We start from the raw sequence: 21,254 nt of genomic DNA on the forward strand, positions 1-21,254 counted from the left end.
ATTTCAAACTTACGTCTAGTATTTTCATGACTAAATTTTATGTATTAAGTTTAAATTTATAATATTTGCTTGTCTTTTATTTATACTTTTTTTTTTCAAATACTGCCATAGTATAAACATCTTCATATAAATTATCAAACACGTTGTTTTATAAATAAATAAAAATAATAAACTTAAATAGCTATCAATTTTGATTTAAAACAACTAAAGGCAAAATTGGAAAGTTGAGTAAAAAATAAGTGAAGAGAATAGTTCTCCCTTCAAATTTCGATGCATGTTTAACAGCAGTCAGGATAACCATAAGGCTGGTCGAAAAATAGGGAGGGGGGCAGGGGGGTGTCACTAATTTGGCTTGCAAGTTTAACCATAAGGTCGTGCTCTAAGAATGCTGATCATAGCCTACTTCTCAAAAAGCGCACAAAAATGGCATAAAACACTCGACTTCGTAAAAATAGCTATAGAGCTTCTTCATCAGCAAGGCAAACACGAATGGGTGTATTTGATTTATATTTTCAGAACTGTTTAGTTTTTAAAAACTGAAAATAGAAGAAAAAAGTGTTTGATGGATTAAAATGGAAATAGCTACTGGGTTTCAACTGTGGACTCCCGCATACTTGTGTCATTCCATGAGCCTGGCTTGTTGCCAATGCCTATTTTTTTCTTGTAAGCTAATCCGAAACAGCTTCACAAAGGCAGAAATACACTTATCAACCTAACTCAAACCCCGCAAATATTTCAACCCGTCTGCTGTAATTAAGAAGTGGAAAGGAAAACATCTTTCATCTGTTTCTGTTTTTTTAGTTTTTAAAACACTTTTTTTTGAACAATTTTTAAAACTAATTGATTGATGAGTAAAGGAGAACTGTTTTAGAAAACAGTTTTCGAAACAAGCATGAAAAGCAAATAAAACAAGGCCTAAATTTCTACAACCAAAACTAAATACCCCACAGCATCAGACCATTTATAAAAGGACTACCAACTCCACCAGATCGTATTTTCATTTCCATATCTCGATCTAACTTACACACGTACATCGTACATTTGTGTTTGGGTACTGCCCTGCCCAAACTATTAGTTTTTGAGAAAGTGGAATAACAATCATTTATTTATATACAAGTCTTCATAGAGTGGGGAATCAGAGACAAGTCCACGTGGGTTTCAGGGGTGAGGATATCATAGTTACATTCTTTTGCAACCCAGGTTGTTCCTCAGAGGAGGAAAGCTAATAACACATGCAATACCATGTGTAGAAGCTGGACCGGCAGGGTCAGAGAATTCTGAGAATAAAACTGAGGCCTAGGCCTACCATGCAATACCGCACTACCCTGTGTAATTGCCACTTCATTTCCACTATTCTCTATATGTTCAATCTCCGTTAGCTGACTCAAAAAATATTCACTCCAAACTACCAGTCTTGCAGTATTTCTTACCCATGAAAATTGGTACTCTGGAAATCGACATTCTTTTTGGAATACTTTACAAAAATGCTTTACTTGTGGAAAATGCTATTTACAACATTACACAGCAGAAGAGATCAGGGTATTAAATGAATAAACGTGACATATATCAAGCAAAACAGAGTTTTCTAGATAATCAGGTAGAAACTACCCACATCCAAGGACAACCCCGTTTTGAAAGGTTTCCATTAATCACAACATTTGAGACAAATCTTATTTGTTTCTCCAAGATACAAGATTTATCCATAAAATAGGAAGTGGTGGTCATTAGGTAGTTGTTTCCAATTATAGAACTCAGAAATTAGTAAAGCTATGGCTATCAAGTAAATCTTCTCCCACTGGGTGAGGTTGACTTAGATCAATTGATATCATAAGCTACGGCTAATGATTATTTTATTTAAAATTTTAAAGCTATTTTATTTTCTCTTCATTCTCAAAATTGAAAATATAAAAAAAGGTAGATTAACATAATGTAAATGCCATGATGCCCAATACACTGAAGGCTACCAAAAGAATTTGGCTCACCTTGTCACCCTCTGCCCATGATGAACACTGAAGGCTACCAAAAAAATTGAGTTTTGAATCCGGAGGTGGGTTATTTGCAAGTCCCCTGTAAGGCTCTATCCCAAACCTAGACTGGGCTAACCTCCCCTCCCCCTAAATTTAGAAATACCCAAAACTCACATTAACGGAAGTGTGATTAAGAGTGTGTACGTGTATTGCGTTACTTCAAGAAATGAATTTTACCAAAAAAAATAAAACTCCGTTCCATTCTCTAAAATAAATAAAACGGAATCAACATGCTCGCCAACGAGTGTCAAGAAAAAGCACAAAACTGATCAAACAATGTTAGGGGTTTAGGAGAGCATGAAACAGAAGCATAGCCAAGAACAGCATGTTTAATCAGAAGAAACAACACTGGCACAGAACCCTACCACAAAAATGATGACCTAAACCCCATCTACATTAAACATCCGAAACACACAACAGGTAAGTTTTAACACAATTGGAAACTTGATATTCATAAAATTTAGAAACAGAATCAAGAACTTGGTGTGAAATTTCTACGAAACTGGATGCCAAGGACCATCAATGCAATCAACATTGACAAAAGATGAGAGAGGAATTGGACTTGAATATACTTACAAAAATTGCAGGGCCAAGATGCACGACCTAAAAAGATTTTAAAATGGAAAACAAATCAGATCCATTAAAATTTTGAAATTTTAATCTATACCACATACTTAACAGAGCAATAGTGTCTGAATGAAATTGCTCACCATGAAATGAATTCGCTTCAAGAACACAGCGAAACACATCCAGTGGAATTGCCTCCAGAATGACCGACCATGGATAAGATGCAACACAAGTTCATTAGGATATACATATAGGTAAATTTAAGAAAATAAATGTTAACAAAAGAATTCAAGACATCAGATGGAAAGAGATGCTCAAGTACATTTGAAGAAATAAGATATCTACACACCCAACTCAAGTTACATAACTGAAAAGAATAAAAAGGAAGCAGAAAAGGCAGTGCTTGGGATTCCATCATTTATACTGAAATGATTTAAAGGCAGTAGCAGCTAGGCAAATGTATCTGGATGAGGAAGCAGGTTCGATACTAACCATTTCCCCTCCCCCTAACCCATGTACCTAGCTAACAACATAAACAATTAATGTGCTCAGATGTGCTCAAACATTATCAACAATAAACTCCCACTCAAATGTGGCAGTTATTCTATTGGCACTGCCAATGAATTTTAATGGAAACCATAATTCATTCCAGCACAGTGAAATTAATCTCCCAATAAACAAGCCAAGGTACCTTCTCCTGGGTTGCTTTTAAGCATCTAAGCATGGAAGGGATGCCTCAAACCAGTGATATGTCTCCTGAATGAGAAATTAAATTAGAATCTCCAGAATCCAAGGAATATATATGAATTGGTGAAATATGAATTGGCAGTAATAATGAAAACCAAGGGCGATAAGAATATAATCTATGCAAATAATACTAACCAAACACAACAAGAGTTACATAATATTGCAAGCAGAAATAGATAATAGAAAAAGAGTAAATAAAGAATCTATCAAAGGAATACAAAATTGAACTTCTCATAATAAAATTTTCCGAGAATTTAATTGGAAGAGCAATGTTTGAAGTACAAATACAGCTACACTAAGGGAAACTGCCATTGGCAAGTTGTCTTACAATAGAAACAGTACATTCCACTGAAAGAACCGCCAGTAAAGTGTACGCCTGTAGCAAAATCACCATATTTCACTTCAACATGCCGACAACTGTGATGACACTCCTTGGGCCATACACAGAAGATAAATAGTACCAAATAATTAGAACCTCAATATCAATTGGATCATTATGTACAAATATCAGTATCATTTTGGGAGTCAAGTTCAGCAGCATTATTCACTTGCCAGTGATGAATGGGTGGTTCAGAGCTTGTGACACTGTCAGCCTCTTGTCTGGATCCAAGACAAAAACTTTTTCCAGAAGATCCTTAAAGTTGGCTAACATTTTTGGATCCTCCCCAGGAGAGCCAGTAATGAGTGTCCCAATATCTTTTGGCTTAATGTTGAGTATCAGCCGCTTTATGGTCTAGTAAGGAATTAAGGAATAATATTAGCACCATTACTCAAACTCTTCAAAAAAATCCATTCATTCTAACATTGACAATAGAATTCCTTGAAATACAATCTAGAGTCTAGCTTACCTTTTTTGTTACAGGATCCTCCTCAGTAGCAAGAAAATTCAGATCCTGATCAAAATGCTGTTCAGTAAATGCTCCCTGAAAGGAAGATAGTAAATAAGTAGATATCATTAACAACATAACAAATTTATTTACACCAAAAATTGAATTGAAGGTCCAGCCACATAAGAGGATTAATATAGGAATTAAAGTCACAACAGATACACAATTAAAAGAAACAGACTGGACAATAACAAACTTGTATCAGGTATTAAAATAATTCATACTCAACACTCAAACAGTGGCCAGACACTAATGATAAAAAAAAAAAAATGAAACAATATATGTTTACCTTACGCAGCATCTTCTTTGGAAAAGGACCCTTCAGTTCCATGTGAAGCCGTAGCATGTCATTGTTTGTAAGACCTGGGAAAAGAACCTTCCCTATATACAACTCATACAAACAACAACCTACAGACCAAATATCCAATGGATGATCATATGGCAAGCCAAGTACTGCATAGAAACATTCAAAAGCCAAAACAGTTGGCATCCATGAGGCATTCAACAAGAAAAAAACAGTTTGGGATTATGAAATCATAAATCATAGCAATGAATGGAACTTACTTATTTCCGGGGCACGATAAAAACGACTCACAAGATATGGTGTAACTTCATTTTTACCAGCAAACATGGCATTGCCAAAGTCACAAAGCTTCAAAACATTTTTAGACTCATTTACCTTATCAAAAGAGGAAATTGAAGAACTAAATGTTAGATAATAGATATTTCTTCTTGAAATTAACAAAACTAGGAAAAGAAACAATCTAAACACAACAGTAATTTAGGCATACCAACATATTATCTGGCTTTATATCACAATGAAGAACACCACAGTTCCGGAGATGCTTCAGAGCAATAAAAAGCTGTTTTGCGTATGCTCTCACAGCTGTTAGCCTAAGGCCAATATTGCGACCAAACTTCTTTAAAACCTCTCGCAGATTCATATTTAGAGATTCAAAAACTAAACAAAGATGATTCCTGTATCTAAAACTTGAAAGGAAACGAACACAATGACGCTTATCATCTGGATCTGCACCTACTAATTTCTTCAATATGACCAATTCATCCATACCAGCCTTGTACCTATGCCACATTAAACATATATAACAGTGAGCAAAAAAATAAAACACTACCCAAAAGCAAAAAAGTTTACTGAGGATTCCCAAGAAAGAAACATCACTCACATGGTGTCATTACTACGAATAATTTTTATGGCTACTTCTTCTGGCTCACCATTTCCCATCTTTAGATTCTTTCCGCGAACAACTGTTGAAAAGACACCCCTCCCATGTGCAGCAGTGACTTCATATCGGCCATCAAGTATTTCACCAATACGATAGCCTGCACAACAATATCACAGCATAATATCATGAACAGAAAAACAAATGTATCCAGAGATTTTCCAACAATTGCAACAAAGATCAGATAGCCCCCAAAGGTTTTCCACATCATAATGACAGGTTTCGCCAGCAGATTCACATGAAATGCCTCATAACCAAAGATGTGATTGTCAAAATTAATAACTGAGTCTTAAGTGTCACCATTTAAGTAAAAACTAAAAAAGTTAGTTAAGGGTATTTAAATTGAGGGGAAAACTAGCATTTATGTTTTAATTGTTTTCCAGTCATCCCTTCCAAAACATCAAAAGTAATGTAACAATTTTGATGGAAAATCCGTGCTAGTCACATTTTAAAGAACAAATACAAAAACAATTTAACAATGGCCACCAAATAAAGAAGTTACATAAACAACTTAAAATATTTCTGACCAAGACATGGCCCAAAAGTTAGTCAAGCTTCCAGGCCTCAACTCAACAATCAAAAGAAAATGATCAAAGCAGCTAGATACAATTACTTACTATAATAACCCTCTGCATCGTCCCAATTGTCATGTAGGCCAGCCCTCTCAATCAGTAAACCATCTCCTTTTCCCTGAAAAGAAGGTAGGAAATCTTAATAGTTAATCTAAGAGCAAATAAATAAATAAACGAAAAATCAACTATTACCCTAAAAGGCAAGCTTGACAGAGAGGCTGTCGAAATTGTATCAAAGAATGTATACGATGAAAAGGATGCAGAAACAGGTGCTTTAAATTCATCCATAATCAGAAATGATAACATAACATACTACTAAGTCATGATATTATAAAATTAAGCAGGCACATAATTAGAATATAACCAAATACTTACTGATTTCCGAACTCCCGTTGGCGTCTCACCAAATATATCATCACAAAACTTGTCCTCTGACCTTTCACTCTGCAAGTGTAACAAATGAGATTCAAAATTAAATAGATGTAAATATATAAATTCTAACTTATAGAGTAATTTTTACTTCAATTTTAAAAAAAAAAATTAAGGACAAACCTTTGGAGTACCCTCTCCCAGACCTCCAGCAGGAGACATCTTCTTAGAAGCAACATTCACATTTTCAGGAGATTTCCCAACAGCAAATGATGGCTCCAAATAATCAGCATCATCATTTTTACCATCACGAGCTTCAGAGATGTCATTAGGAATGGCTGCCTTCTTGTCTAATAAGAGTACATTACAAAGTTACTAAAAGCAGTCCAGGTAGGAAGATAACAAGGGAGAAATGGTACAATGATTATCAATTTACCACATTATTCAACAGTTAGATTGATAAAATTTACTTATTGTCAAGTGTTATAAAAGTTTTAATTTTACACAATTTGACAGTTTGTACGGATTGACAATATCACATTTCAAGAAAAATTTAAAGGGGAGGAGGAGGGGAAGTTTCTTATGTAAGATATCGAGTAATCATTTGAAAATCAAAGTGCTGACAAGAATACTACAGATAAAGACAATGAATTATAACTTGTAACTAATGGTCATTTTAACTAATACTATGAGCCCACATTACAGATCGTTAATGAAATGGGGAAAATAATACCGTTTCCTTCATTTCCAACCGCTTCTTCTACTTGCTGATGCTGCTTCTTGTATTTCTCCATTATTGCTTCCCTTCTTCTTCTACTCTCTTCTTTGATCCTGTTGAGATCTTCCTCTTCTTGCTCAGGTAATTGTAATGTATCCTCCTCTAAGTCATCTGGTTCAACCTCACTGCTGTAATCAATATACATAAAAATAAAATAAGTATGTTATTCCAGAAGGAACTTAAAAGGGATAGAAAGGAAGAAAAAAAGAAATGGATAGAAGAAAACTCGGATGTTTAAGAAATTTATAATATAGTTAATGAAACATACCTTGTTAGTTTGCTTTCACCCACTTCTGCAGTACTTCCCATTGAGCTATAAACCTTTACAGGATTATCAGAATTTCTTTTTCTTTCCCAACGATATTCATTTTCTTCATGCCTTGAATGTTTTCTATATCTATCTCCATTGTCGTCACCATCCTCATGATGCAGATGCCTATTCTTACCATTAGCAGTGTCTCTATCTTTGTGCCTATATTTATCATCATGTCTTTCCCTCTTCTTAATATTATCTCTTGCCCGATGCTTATCATCCCTTTCATTCTCTGGGTCTTTATCTCTCTTGCCACCTCTTATTCTGTCCCTACTTCTATCTCTTTCCTTTTCCCTTCTCCTATCCCTCTCCATCACTGTATCCCAGCTCCTATCTCTTTCCTTTTCTTGTCTCCTGTCCCTATCCTCCTCCCTCTCCCTGCTCCTATCTTTTTCTATATCCCTTCTATACCTATCACGGCTCCTTTCACGTTCCTTTCCCCTTTTGTGTTCCCACTCAATCTCTTTACCCCTGCTAGTTTCCTCTTGCTTCTTTTCTCCGTGCAAGTCTCTATCCACATCTCTATCCCTGGCCTCTCGATTGTGATATCTGATACCGTATTCCCTTCTATCATCTATCACACTGCCATGACCATGCTCCCTTCCACGTGCCCTCACTCTTTCCTCATCATGGTCATAGTCAAAGCGCCTTCTCTTAGAATGAGGATATTCGTCTATGATACTACGAGAGCGAGACCTGTCTCTAGTATGACCAATTGATCTTGATCGACTTCTATATCTACCATGAGAAGGAGAACTTCCTGACATTCTATACTTTTCTCCTCCACTTTCGGAGGATGAATTCCTATGGTAATGTGCTTTCCTCACGTTAGCCTCCAGTGTTGGGTCATGAAAGTCACCTTTTAGTTTCTCATTACCTTTAAAATGTCCAAGTTCCCCATTCTGCCACTTATCCCCTTTGGAAGATTTAGGATCCAAATAACCATTGCCCACACCATCTGTACGAGCTTGAGCATGCTTTCCATCTCGAGTCTCAGAACTTGAACGATTAGGAGAGACATCATCTTGTGCATCAATTGCAGGACTAATAAATTTATCATCCCTAATGTCTTCATTTCTAGTTTCTGAAATTTTAGTGAGGGGTTCCTGTCCAACACAAAGAAGAAATTGAGTGCAGATGCAGAGAATCACAGTGCTTGAGGTGATGCTAAATGAATTAAACAGTGCATTAAATCAGTCCATGAGCAAAAATAAATTTACAAAACTCATAACCAGCTCTTACAAATTAACTGTAAGCCACCAGTCTTCACTGAAACGCCTAGAGAGACTTCTTTTGCAATTCACTCATGTTCGTGTAGTGCAACCAGGTTCTTACATATCTATGAAACACTGACAGGGTACTATACCAAAGCTCTCAAGGATAAAAAAAAAACTCATTATACCGTCCGAAAACAAAGAATCACAGTGCTCTGCTTGGTCACCAAGAGGAAGTGAGATACACTGAAACACCTAAAATACTGATACAAAAATCGCAACCAAAACAACACAATTACGAAAGCAAAAATTTCTTTCAAATCCATTTCAACGGCCTCTACTTTCTCCGCAACCAAACAGATGTCACGTGTAGCAATCCACAAAATTTAAATTAAATCAAATAAATAAACAAACAAATTCAATCGTAACATACCGAATTTTGATTATCAGATCGAACATCTCGATCTCCTGTCACCTTGATTTCACCGGGTTCAACATCAGATTCCGTCTCCTTTTTTTCAACCTCACCGTCGAGAGCCTCATCTTCAAGGATCTCTCCCTCCTCCACATCGTCGTCAGGGAGATATCTGTGCGGAGTTGGAGAAGGAACCGCAGCAATTGTTCGATCATCGAATTCAACCTCTTCGTCGCGCTTTTTGCTCCCGTGGCGGTGGCGATGGCTGTTATGGCGGTGCTTGTGACGCTTCGAGGATCTGTCCACGTCCTCTGGAGAGGAAGATCGGTGATGCTTGCGACGCGAGTCACGGGCATCGGTGGCCATGATCGGATAAGGGGGTTTCGATTAGGGTTAGGGTTAGGGTTTGTTTGTTTTTGTGCTTGAATACGAAGGTACAATGGCAGAGGAGCGAACGGTTGTAGCACGCGCGGAGGTTTCGTATGGGATCAGATTCAAGGCCGGACCGGACCTGACCTACAAGTACAGCTACGGAATATCGCACGTGCCTTACAAGCGTGCCCACGTATAAGCATTCCCAAATAGCTGGGTTTTGTTTTTAACAGTTACATTTTTTTTGTGATTTTTTTTCTTTGTGGTTACGATTTTTTTTTATTCTGTGTAACTTGAATCATGTAATATTCTGTTTATATTATTACATCAGATAATTTAATTTAATTTTTTATTTTTATAAATAAAGTATATGGATCCTTTTATAAATATAACATTCTTATTTTTTATTTTTAATCGAATATTTTATTAAAATATATTTTTATCTTTAATTAATTCTTATTTTCTCTGATTCTAAACATAATCTATGCTTCTCTGCTAAGCTGGCCACGACCATTGGTTACAGAAAAACTCGTCTTCACATTTTATATGTAAAAAAGATGAGTATTATTGGTATATTTTTTTCATCTTAAAAAATAAAATATTTTAATTATATCTAATAAATTGGTCTTATCTATTATTTACTATTATAAATTTTATCCAAAATTAAAATAAGTATATTTAATAAAAAAATTGAAATATATTTTTTATATTTATCGTTAGTTTTTTAAAACAAATTAGAGAGAAACATGTTTATAATTATTTATATGTCATAGAAGTAGCTCTCGTCGTCAAAATAGAGAGCTGGGATAGAGATGGACGTATAGGGGGTAAGCACGGACTTTAGCACCCTCCTTTACAAATGCAATTAACATATATACATTAAAAAATAATTATATTAATATCAATTATAAATTTATAATTATAATAATATATTTTGTAAAAAATATGTACCTAGAATTTGTTGTAGTCAATATTTCTTGTTTAAAAGTAAATATTAGATATATTCTAAAAAGATATTGTTATCTTTTAATATATTCAAACAGTTTATAACTTAAATATTATATATACTTAAAAAAATATTATTAACTTTTACAATTTTGTAATTTTTTTGTAACGTAGAACACTAAAAAAATTTTGCCAATTGATTTCCTTTTTCAGTACTATTATTTTCTCAATTGTTACACACTCGATTCTTCTTCGTTACAGATTTTCAAAAATATATATGGTGTTTAATTTAGATTTGTTTTAAGTTTTTTTTTTGTGATTGATTATAGAGAGCATCATGAGAAAATCTATTCTTCATGCGTAGTTAAATAAAAAGTACGATACATTTAAATTGTTAGTCTATTGTACTAGTTAAAATTTTGGTTGATATTTATTATTAATTTTTCAGTTCCGTGACTGAGTTTTGGATCCGTCCCTGGAGAGAAAAGCGAGAGCGTAACTGAGAGCTGCATCAGGCAAATTACCGATTCTATCAACCATGGTTTAGAAGGCAAGATGAATGAATGAAGCATGGAAATAATACGGTGGAAGCTAGCATGATCTCTGTACCCGTTCATATGATAGGGTTAGGGATCGGATATCTAATTCTAATTAATATTAATCAATATACATTCAATTCAATATTCAACATATATATATATATATATATATATATATATATATATATATATATATATATATATATATATATTCAATATACTTTTCTCAACATTTAAACAATTCAAAATTTTCCTTTTTTAAAAAATATCAAGATAACAATAAAAAATATATATTTCAATTTTTTATTAGATATACTCGTTGTAGTTTTGGATAAAATATAATTACAAACTCAATTTATTAGATATAATCATAGTATTTTATTTTTTAAAAGGTAAAAAAAAATATTAATAACACTCAATTTTTGTATAAGAATGCAAATACGAGATCTCTTCGTGTGCTCCACTCTTGACGACAAGGGGAGAAAAAACTAGATTTAGAATCAAAGAAAAATAGAAATTAATTAGAGATAAAAATATCATTTAATAAAACATTAAATTAAAAAAATATATATGAAATTTACGAAAAGATCTTTAGACTTCAATTATAAAAAACAAAAATTAAACTAAATTGTTTGAAATAATAATGTAAATCATGTGATATTACATGATTATTTTTTTTTTTGTTAAAATTATGATTGAATTTTTAAAGTGCAACAAACTTTTTTTTTTACTTTGTTTATTTATTTATGGTTACATTAGCATAAACACGTGCCTTCTTCTGTTGAGCCATCGCATTTTTTATTGTACTAAAATTAATACTATATTTTCAACAAAAAAAAATTAATATTATATCATAATATTTTATTTTGTTATGCATTAACTTTGTATATTGATTTTAATTTAATAGTTTTTTTTATATATAATTATTTATATGGATTTTTTTTTTACTTCTTATGCCTTTATTTTGTTATGGTAAAATTCCATAGCAATTTGGTATATTTTGAAAAACTGAAAACTTCATATGAAAATTCAAAGAAGCTATATCCAAAAAAAAAAGTTGAAGAAGTATTTTTTTAAAAAAATAATCCTTATAAAGAAGATGAAACAAACCGAGTCATAATATATTATAACAATATTTCTTATGATACATTGACATATATTAATGTGAATGTGATAGAGAGAGAGAGAGAAATAGACAAATTGATTTGTATATCTATCAATTCTATTTCTTAGGTAAGAAGTCTTTTACATTGTTATCAGATCCAAACCCTTCTTATTTGACTATTTCACATTATCTATGTGCTTTTTTCTTTGTTGGTAAAAATAGTTTTTAGTTTTGATAAATAAACTAAAGTCTGTTGTTTTTAGTAGTGAGTTCAGTAAAGTTTGAATTGCAACATAACAGACTTTATCATTTACAATTTAACTATGTTTCAAGGTAGGATTTAGTAAATTAATCCTACTTGAACATCATATCTTTTGCACTACAAATCTATATTCTCCTAGATTTACACCCAAAATTAATATATATTGTTTGTCTAAAAATATGATGTGGGAAAAAAACTATTAAGATGATCAATCAAAATCAAAAATTTTATAAAGTCAATGAATACTTTAGATTTATAACAAGAATATGAAAAAAAAATTAACACAAATGGTAGTAATTTATGTTTCATAAAAAGTGATTCAAGATTTAAATCAATACAATGGTGAAAAAAATATTAAAAAATATTTTTTCATAAATAAAAATAAAATTAAGCAATTTCATAATAGATTGTTGGTGTAATTAATTATATATTTCAAAATAATGAATACATTCTTTTAATTGCACTAATCATCTACCGTGACCATGAGATTAGTTATCCCCTTTTTACTTAGATAAATTTTTAAAAAAATCATATTATACTGTTTTATCTTATTCCAATTAACCGAGAGGAAATTAATTCACTTAAAATTAATACCACACTGCATAAAGAAGAAAACGACGGAAAACGTGAAAAATTGAACCAAATTCAGATCAAGGACTTACGTTTAAGAGAATAAAGGCTTACGTGTTAAATATAAAAAAAAATATAGTTTTTCTAAAAAAAATTAGTTTGATTTTAGTTTTTTTATAATTTTTGTGTTTTTAGATTCTACAATTTTGAAATGCACTATTTATAATTTTCCAAATAATCTAGATAACATTTTATAAAGTAATAAAAGTGATTTAGATAATGTTTAGAGGACAAAAAATTGCATTTTAAAATTAGAATCACAACAAATTTTAGAGAGACGAAAACTAAATTTAAAAAAATTTAAAGGGACAAAAAACATGTTTTATAAAAAATAAAATAAAGACTTGTGTGCTTATTTTTTGACAATGCATGATTCCATGTTGGCATAACCAATCATTATATTTTACCCAGCCACAGGTGGGCTTGGCTTGACCAAAGTGTACGTGTAACAGACCCCCACTTGGCCATGTCTGCTTCTTAAGCAAGTAAATCCATCTCCCCATGTACCTATGACAATACTAACCGTGAGGATCCATCCCAACTCACTTAGTCACTTTGATTTTGATGAAAAATATTTAAATTAACCGGATATCAGTTTGAATTTAGGGATTATCCTAATTTTTTTAATTGAGATTGGGATTGGAATGAGAATATCACTACTCGGTTCTTGATGTCCGTATTCATATTTATTTATTCCAATAATAAAATTATTAAAATGTCCTTTTGTTATTTTAGTTTAGAGTTTTCAATTTTTTGTTCATTTGTTTAGGTTCCAAGTCATAACAGGTTTCACACTTTCACTTTCATTACATAGCAATACAATGAATTTTATTTTAGAACTTTTAAATATTTTAAGATTTTTTTTATGATTTTTGTAAGTAAATATGTTATAATAAATTCATTAATATAAAAATAAATGTGTAACAATTAATTTAATTTTTTTAAAATCAAATTTTAATATAACTCAGCCATGTATTCATCACAAACTTGGGACACCTACCTCGTACCCCCTAATATATAAACATATTCGCTCTCTAATCTCACCATCCATTAAATTACATTAATTCCTAATCCTAGCTACGTTTCCCTCCTCAAAAAATGGGTCTTCAAACAAAGAAACCGCTCCTTTTCACTCTCGTAACAATATCACTTATTTCAATGACAAAACTCTTCATTCTTACTTTTCTATACCTTTTTCTCCATCCAATCTTTCCATTGCTATTGCCACCATCATTTTTGTTCTAATCACAGACAAATTTTCCTCATCCTCTAAAAAACACTCTTCCACTATGCCCCCAGGTCCTCTATCTGTTCCAATATTTGGTAACTGGTTACAAGTTGGCAATAACCTTAACCACCGTCTTCTAGCATCAATGTCACAAACCTATGGTCCTGTGTTCCTACTCAAACTAGGTTCCAAAAACTTAGTTGTTGTCTCTGATCCCGAGCCTGCCACCCAAGTGCTCCACGCACAAGGCGTGGAATTTGGGTCTCGCCCGCGAAACGTTGTGTTTGATATCTTCGCGGGGAATGGGCAAGACATGATTTTCACTGTCTACGGTGACCATTGGCGCAAAATGCGTAGAATAATGACGCTGCCATTCTTCACCAACAAGGTCGTCCACAACTACAGCAACATGTGGGAGGAGGAGATGGACTTGATGGTGCGTGACCTGAACATGAACGACAGAGTGAGGAGCGAAGGGATAGTTATCAGAAGGCGGCTTCAGTTGATGTTGTACAATATCATGTACAGGATGATGTTTGATGCCAAGTTTGAGTCTCAAGAGGACCCTTTGTTCATTCAAGCCACCAGGTTTAACTCTGAGAGAAGTCGTTTGGCACAGAGTTTTGAATACAATTACGGGGATTTTATACCATTGCTCAGGCCATTCTTGAGAGGCTACCTCAACAAGTGCAAGAACTTGCAGTCTAGGAGGCTGGCGTTTTTCAACACCCACTACGTTGAGAAAAGAAGGTATAATAATTAATATTAGCTTCAATTTTCATATACTAATTAGTAAAATTACCCTCCAAAATATACCTTATCCATCATATTTAATTAGTCAAATGGACAAATTATTAAAGAATGCTGAGAAACATATGATACTTAGTCTAAAATTTATCTGATGTTTTTAGGTGTTATTCTCCGGTTAGTATTGGAGTTTTATCTCTGTAATTTACATAATTCTTTAATGCAAATTATGTATATTGCTAGTTACACAAGTGAAACTTCAATTCTAATTGACGATAAAATCAACACCTAATGAATTGTGTAAGTTTTTTTTTTCTTGTGACCCACATTGTGACATGGACTAATTTGATTGAAGAGATGTATATTCTCGTGCCTTCAAATATTGATCATATTTAATTTTACTCTTTATTCTATTTGGTATACGTAGTTCCTTTAAATTCAATTTTTAATGTGAGTATTTGTTGGTATGTTGCTCTACAGACAAATCATGATTGCTAATGGGGAGAAGCACAAGATCGGTTGTGCAATTGATCATATCATAGATGCTCAGATGAAGGGAGAAATCAGCGAAGAGAATGGGATCTACATAGTAGAAAACATCAATGTTGCAGCAATTGAAACAACATTGTGGTCCATGGAGTGGGCAATAGCAGAGTTGGTCAATCATCCAACCATCCAAAGCAAGATTCGTGATGAGATATCAAAAGTGCTTAAAGGGGAGCCAGTAACAGAATCCAACCTACACGAGCTACCATACTTACAAGCCACTGTGAAAGAGACATTGAGACTTCACACACCAATTCCTCTTCTGGTGCCCCACATGAATCTGGAAGAAGCAAAGCTAGGAGGGCACACTATTCCAAAAGAGTCAAGGGTGGTGGTGAATGCTTGGTGGCTTGCCAACGACCCATCATGGTGGAAGAATCCAGAAGAGTTCAGGCCAGAAAAGTTCTTGGAAGAGGAATGTGCAACAGATGCAGTTGCAGGAGGAAAAGTTGACTTTAGGTTCGTGCCATTTGGCGTGGGAAGGAGGAGTTGCCCTGGGATCATACTTGCATTGCCAATATTGGGGCTGGAAAGTTGGTGACAAGTTTTGAGATGAGTGCTCCAGCTGGGACAAAGATTGATGTGAGTGAAAAAGGAGGCCAATTCAGCTTGCACATTGCCAACCACTCCATTGTGTTGTTCCATCCAATTAAGACACTATGATTAATTTGGGTCATAACGAAACAACACTTCGCTTATCAACAAGTCTTAGAGTTGAGTCTCCCGGTGTTGCTTTCCTAGATGCATTTGTTTATCTTTCTATTTCAATTGTATACATTATACTGCGTGTAATGTTTCTCCATAAGGCAGTTTGAATTAATTCTGTCGTTATCACTATTAATTCAACAGTATAAAACATAGTTTTTCTGTTTTTGCAGTTTTGTAACGAGTCATATATAAATGTCTCATGTTTTTTCATCTCTTAACAAGGTACAACATGCTACTGAAGTATAATTGACGTCTCTTGTAAAACATGGTAATGATCTCCATTTGATGCATGGACCGTATAGATGTGCTTGGTGGATTGTAAGAACAACACACTTGTACCATGCACATAAGTACTTAACATGCCACATAAGAACATGACAACACTTCATTAAGCAAGTTGGGAGTTTACTCTTTACTTTAACGTGTATTCAACTTTTTTAAAAATTTAATTTGGTCTGTAGATTTTTTTCAAATTATACTTTTGTAAATAATGATTTGTAAGTAAATCTATATACTTACATCTAAACAAGTTAGTTAAACAAAATTTATTTCAAATTAAATATAATATAAAAATTTCGGAAAGGGGTATGTTTCGAAATATTCCATGTTGCAGATGGTATACGTGTGCAGTTGCGGATCAAGAATGAAGAAAAGAACAATAAATTGGACTTATGCAGATAACGTGGCTGCGGTTGAGTATGGATGCTAATTAAGAAGAGGTTTCAATAAAAAGGTACGGTACCAAGGGAGTTCGTGAATGCGTAATCCTTTTCAACAATCAACGTATCTGTGCCTCTCTGCTAAATTACTTTTAGACATTTGTGGTGAAGTCAGATAGTGCGCCAAAGTCATATACAAGCCCAGATTTTGTGGTCCTCAACATTTTGTTTCAACCATGAACTTAATTATGTTCTTTCACTAGTTCCCTTTATACAAAGTCTGTAAGTTTCTCGTGACTTCAATAGCCAAAAGGATGAAAAAGTTTTTATTTCGTGACTTGACTTCAAGTTTGTTTGTTGATTATTTCAGTGAATTTTAATTGATCTATTTGAAAGTTTTTGTATCAGTTAGAATTTTAAGTGTTTATAAATAAGTTATCGAAAATAGGAGGTTAAAAAAAATGAAGAATGGAGAAATAATAATATAAAAAAAACATTTGAAGACAATTTCAAAAGATGATATTGTTTGTTTCCAAAAATAACAATAACGGAAAACGGTGTCAGTTGGCGGGTTCGTGTGCTCTTCCTTCGCCACAGCAAGAGGCAACAGTCCCTTCATTCTCTCCTTCAACTATGTTCCACTGTTCCATCCAAAAATGCTCTTTGCCTCATCATCTCCATCATTCCCTCCTTCTTCGCAATGAATAACCAGCAGCAATCAGAGAGAATGCCCGCGAGAGTGGGGTCATTCAGACACAGTTTCTTGGAGAAAAGCAAAGAGAGGCTCCTCTCTAAGAAGGATTGTAAAGACTTTGACGATGACGACAATGCCGCCCCCAAGCGTTCCTTCCTCGACGCGCTCTCTGATGGCGTCATTAGCTTCCACAACTGGTCCAGAGACGTTGCCTCCAAATTGTACGAGATGGGTCGCTCTGACCGACGCAAAGTTATCTTCGCTGTCAAAGCTGGCTTATCCTTAGCCATTGTCTCGCTTGTCATTTACATCGAGGAGGAACAATTTAGCAAGTACTCTGTCTGGGCAATCCTCACTGTTGTCGTTGTTTTCGAATTCAGCATAGGTATGATTTTGATTAATTTCTACGCCACATGTAGCCAAATTTATTAACTTTTTCTCATATATTTTAAAACTCCACTAGATGTCATGTAAAGATTCACCAGGATCATGAACACGTGGTGCTCCCAGACCATACAATAATCTCTTGACTTTTTTGTAACAAATTATTGTATAGTTAGGCCCGTGTCCATAGTCTCAATCAATCTCTTTAATTTAGTTTTATTAACTTTCACCTAATATGTGAAAATTGGTTGGGGTAAATGGTCAAATTTTGGGAATATTTAATAACTTCTTGACCCTTTTTTTGGTTTTTTAATTATGTTGCTTGATGAAAATGTTAACTTTTTTTTGTGGTGATGATGTGGGAGTATAGGTGCAACCCTTAACAAAGGTTTTAATCGTGCTTTGGGAACAATTTCTGCTGGAGTGCTTGCTCTGGGTATTGCACAGTTATCCGTGTTGGTTGGTCGAGCTTTTGAGGGGCTTATTATTGTTGTCTCAATTTTTATTGCTGGTTAGGCATTTTTCTTTAATTGATGGCAAGGCAACGCTCATGATTGATGATGATGAGGTCGTGCGTGGGTTTGATGACTGTGTTGTTGTGGTGTGCAGGATTTTGTGCGAGCTACGTGAAGTTGTACCCTGCGATGAAGCAATATGAATACGGCTTTCGTGTATTCTTGTTGACATTTTGCATTGTGTTAGTGTCTGGGAGAACCGAGTTGCAATTTTTCAGCACAGCTTTTTACAGATCGGTTCTAATTGGCATTGGTGCTGGTGTAAGTTTGTCTGTGAATATTTGCATTTATCCCATTTGGTCTGGGGAGGATCTACACAAATTGGTGGTGAAAAATTTCATAGGAGTTGCCACATCTTTAGAAGGTTTTGCTCAACTTTCCTCACATGTCACGTGGGTCCTGATTAATTAGAAAACAACATTAAATATTTAGTTTTAATTTTCATGAGCTTTTTCATCGTTAACTAATTTAAAATCACTCTATATAACAAATCTATAATTGGATAATAATAGGATAAAAGTAAATTATGTGAGTGGATTTTAATTAAATTCTTAAATATATTAGGATCTTAGAAACTTGTTCTTGTTGCTGACTTGGTAGATTTGTTGGTTCCTGTGGTACTTTGTTTAGGTTGTGTAAATGGGTACCTACAATGCGTTGCATATGAGAGGATCCCATCCAAAATACTTGTTTATCAAGCCTCTGATGACCCTCTTTACCGTGGTTATAGAACAGCAGTGCAATCGTCAACTCAAGAGGAGACTCTGGTATCCATTTTTGAAACACTTGCTAAAATGGCAAAACCATAGTGTCCACATTTTACAAGTTTTTTGCTCTTGCAGGTAGACTTTGCATTATGGGAACCACCTCATGGTCCATACAAGATGTTCAATTATCCTTGGAGAAGCTACGTCAAAGTCAGTGGAGCATTGAGGCATTGTGCTTTCATGGTCATGGCAATGCATGGATGCATACTTTCAGAAATACAGGTGAAGGGAACCTTTCCTTCTTTGATTTGTATTTTTGTTATTGTTATATGCTACCTTCTCGGCTTCTCGCTCTAGGGTGTTGTATAGGATTTGCATGTGCATGTATGAACTTTTGCCCCATTACCATTTTTATGAATTGTTCTTTCACAATGATTGTTTGCTTAATTTATCCTTTCTACTTTCAATCCTCTGCTAGCTCCCAACAACATATAAGATCATATGTCTTTCCATGAAATGATTGTTGCTAGTTTAGATTGTTGTTTGTCATTAATACATGTCAATTTTTTCTGGTACATAATTACAAATCTGACTGTATTGTGGATTACCTACATGAGTTTACATGCATTTTCAATCAGTCGTAAATCTTCTTGCTATAACTTTTAAGATAATTGATATAAAAGTTCACAAACTTATCATACATGATGATTTATTTAATCTTTATATGTTGTTTATGTAACAGTCGCCTCCGGAAAAGAGGCTGGTTTTCTATGATGAACTTCAGAAGGTTGGCATTGAAGGAGCTAAAGTATTGCGTACACTTGGAAGCAAAGTGGAAAGAATGGAAAAACTAAGCACCGGTGACATTCTCTTAGATGTTCACGAGGCAGCTGAGCAATTGCAGATGAAGATTGACCAATTGTCATTTCTCCTAGTGAATTATGAGAGCTGGGAAGCTGCAAGAGAGCATAAGGAAAAAGAACAACCTGAGAATTTGATTAATGTTAAAGACAATGGGAACAAGCCACCGGAGATCACTTCCCTCGATGAAATAGGGGATGGTCCAAAACTTAGTGTAAGAATAGAGCCTTCTATGCCAGAATCCAATCTTCTTCCACAGACTGCGTCCAAGAGCTTTCTTGGGAAGTCACATCTTTCTTTTTTCGCAGATGGTATAGTAAATGAGCCAGAATCCAAAGTGTATGAAAGTGCAAGTTCCTTGTCTTTGGGAACATTTGCTTCAAATTTAATCGAGTTTGTTGCGAGGCTTCAAAATCTTGTGGATGAATTCCAAGATCTTAGTGAGAAGGCCAAATTTAAAGACCCCTTGAACAAACTTTGCTCAAGTAGCTAGAAGTTAGTGGCAACTTGTTGGGACAGACTCTACTCTACAGTCTCCTTGTTTATAAATTGGAGGTCGTGAAAGATGTCAAACAGAAATATTTTGTTTCATTTATTAAAAATAAATTTGAAGCTGAAGATGCAATCTTTTTTCTTGGCTTCTATAAGAAAATTAAAAAATCTCTCTGGAGAAGTGGGAGGATTAAAACTTAATTACAAATTTACAATGTCCAAAATATCTTATCATCTTTATATACTCTGTATAATTTAAACAACCATCTATGATTTGTTTTACTTTGTAAAGGTGTCTCTTCAATCTGCTATAGTTCTGCAACGTGAGCTTCTATTTACAAAGATTCAACATGAGCATGAGGAAAGATTCTGCAGGAAGACAAAATGAAGCCGAGAACATGGACGGGAATTTAAACAAACTCTTGTGATAAGGATCCATCTAACCAAGTCATATATGAATTTTCCCGATCGACCAAATATTATATAGAATTTATGTAAGTATACGAAGTATAAAGGAAAATAGAATTTGATCAAAATTCAATGATAGCATACTTTTTCTTTTTTACATTCTCATTCTCCATATTGTTTTTTTGAGAGAATACTCCATATCGTTAAGTATGATAAAAATAATTTATTTTAAAAAAATGATTTCTAATTGAATAATTTTTAACTGGAAACTTTTGCAGTGAAAATGCACGGAAATTAAACTTAAGAAAATAATATATTTTTT

General features: G+C 33.9%; 2 protein-coding genes and 1 pseudogene across 7 annotated transcripts; 2 read left to right on the forward strand and 1 right to left on the reverse strand.

Annotated features, from left to right (window-relative positions):
* Positions 1 to 960: 960 nt before the first annotated feature.
* LOC114369480 (serine/threonine-protein kinase prpf4B-like) lies at positions 961 to 9,678 on the reverse strand. 6 transcript variants are annotated; one of them, XR_003657641.1, is made up of 16 exons: positions 9,149 to 9,678; positions 7,457 to 8,607; positions 7,144 to 7,316; positions 6,594 to 6,760; positions 6,417 to 6,485; positions 6,087 to 6,159; positions 5,413 to 5,569; positions 5,020 to 5,311; positions 4,793 to 4,907; positions 4,518 to 4,681; positions 4,190 to 4,264; positions 3,670 to 4,074; positions 3,286 to 3,350; positions 2,738 to 2,789; positions 2,604 to 2,630; positions 961 to 2,418 (listed from the first exon to the last, which is right to left on the reverse strand). XR_003657641.1 is itself a non-coding variant. In XM_028326712.1 (12 exons), exons 1-12 carry the CDS (start codon positions 9,494 to 9,496, stop codon positions 3,886 to 3,888), a joined length of 2,973 nt encoding a protein of 990 aa, XP_028182513.1. In that variant the 5' UTR covers positions 9,497 to 9,678; the 3' UTR covers positions 3,546 to 3,885. The 6 variants fall into 6 exon arrangements, 1 of the variants encoding a protein (XP_028182513.1); XR_003657639.1 differs by having other exon boundaries at positions 961 to 2,630; XR_003657640.1 differs by having other exon boundaries at positions 2,738 to 3,350.
* LOC114371862 lies at positions 9,570 to 16,167 on the forward strand (annotated as a pseudogene).
* A 1,234-nt stretch (positions 16,168 to 17,401) lies between these two features.
* On the forward strand, positions 17,402 to 20,984 carry LOC114370947 (aluminum-activated malate transporter 4-like). The gene is made up of 6 exons (XM_028328351.1): positions 17,402 to 17,950; positions 18,320 to 18,460; positions 18,559 to 18,828; positions 19,095 to 19,231; positions 19,307 to 19,453; positions 19,914 to 20,984. The coding sequence occupies exons 1-6, from the start codon at positions 17,572 to 17,574 to the stop codon at positions 20,523 to 20,525; spliced, it is 1,686 nt and encodes a 561-aa protein (XP_028184152.1). The 5' UTR covers positions 17,402 to 17,571; the 3' UTR covers positions 20,526 to 20,984.
* Positions 20,985 to 21,254: the final 270 nt, after the last annotated feature.

This window comes from Glycine soja, chromosome 10 (assembly GCF_004193775.1).
Source record: "Glycine soja cultivar W05 chromosome 10, ASM419377v2, whole genome shotgun sequence".
In the NCBI taxonomy this organism is placed as follows: Eukaryota; Viridiplantae; Streptophyta; class Magnoliopsida; order Fabales; family Fabaceae; genus Glycine; species Glycine soja.

Bases quoted from the DNA above. Each gene is read 5' to 3' on its own strand.
- LOC114369480 (XM_028326712.1), bottom strand. From the start codon at position 9,496: ATGGCCACCGATGCCCGTGACTCGCGTCGCAAGCATCACCGATCTTCC. The intron at 6,160-6,416 runs GTAAGTATTTGG...CCTTCTTTTCAG, and splicing joins CAACGGGAGTTCGGAAATCA to GGAAAAGGAGATGGTTTACT. The intron at 4,265-4,517 runs GTAAACATATAT...TCTTCCTTTCAG, and splicing joins CAAAGAAGATGCTGCGTAAG to GGAGCATTTACTGAACAGCA.
- LOC114370947 (XM_028328351.1), top strand. From the start codon at position 17,572: ATGAATAACCAGCAGCAATCAGAGAGAATGCCCGCGAGAGTGGGGTCA. The intron at 17,951-18,319 runs GTATGATTTTGA...GTGGGAGTATAG, and splicing joins TGTTTTCGAATTCAGCATAG to GTGCAACCCTTAACAAAGGT. The intron at 18,829-19,094 runs GTTTTGCTCAAC...TACTTTGTTTAG, and splicing joins AGTTGCCACATCTTTAGAAG to GTTGTGTAAATGGGTACCTA.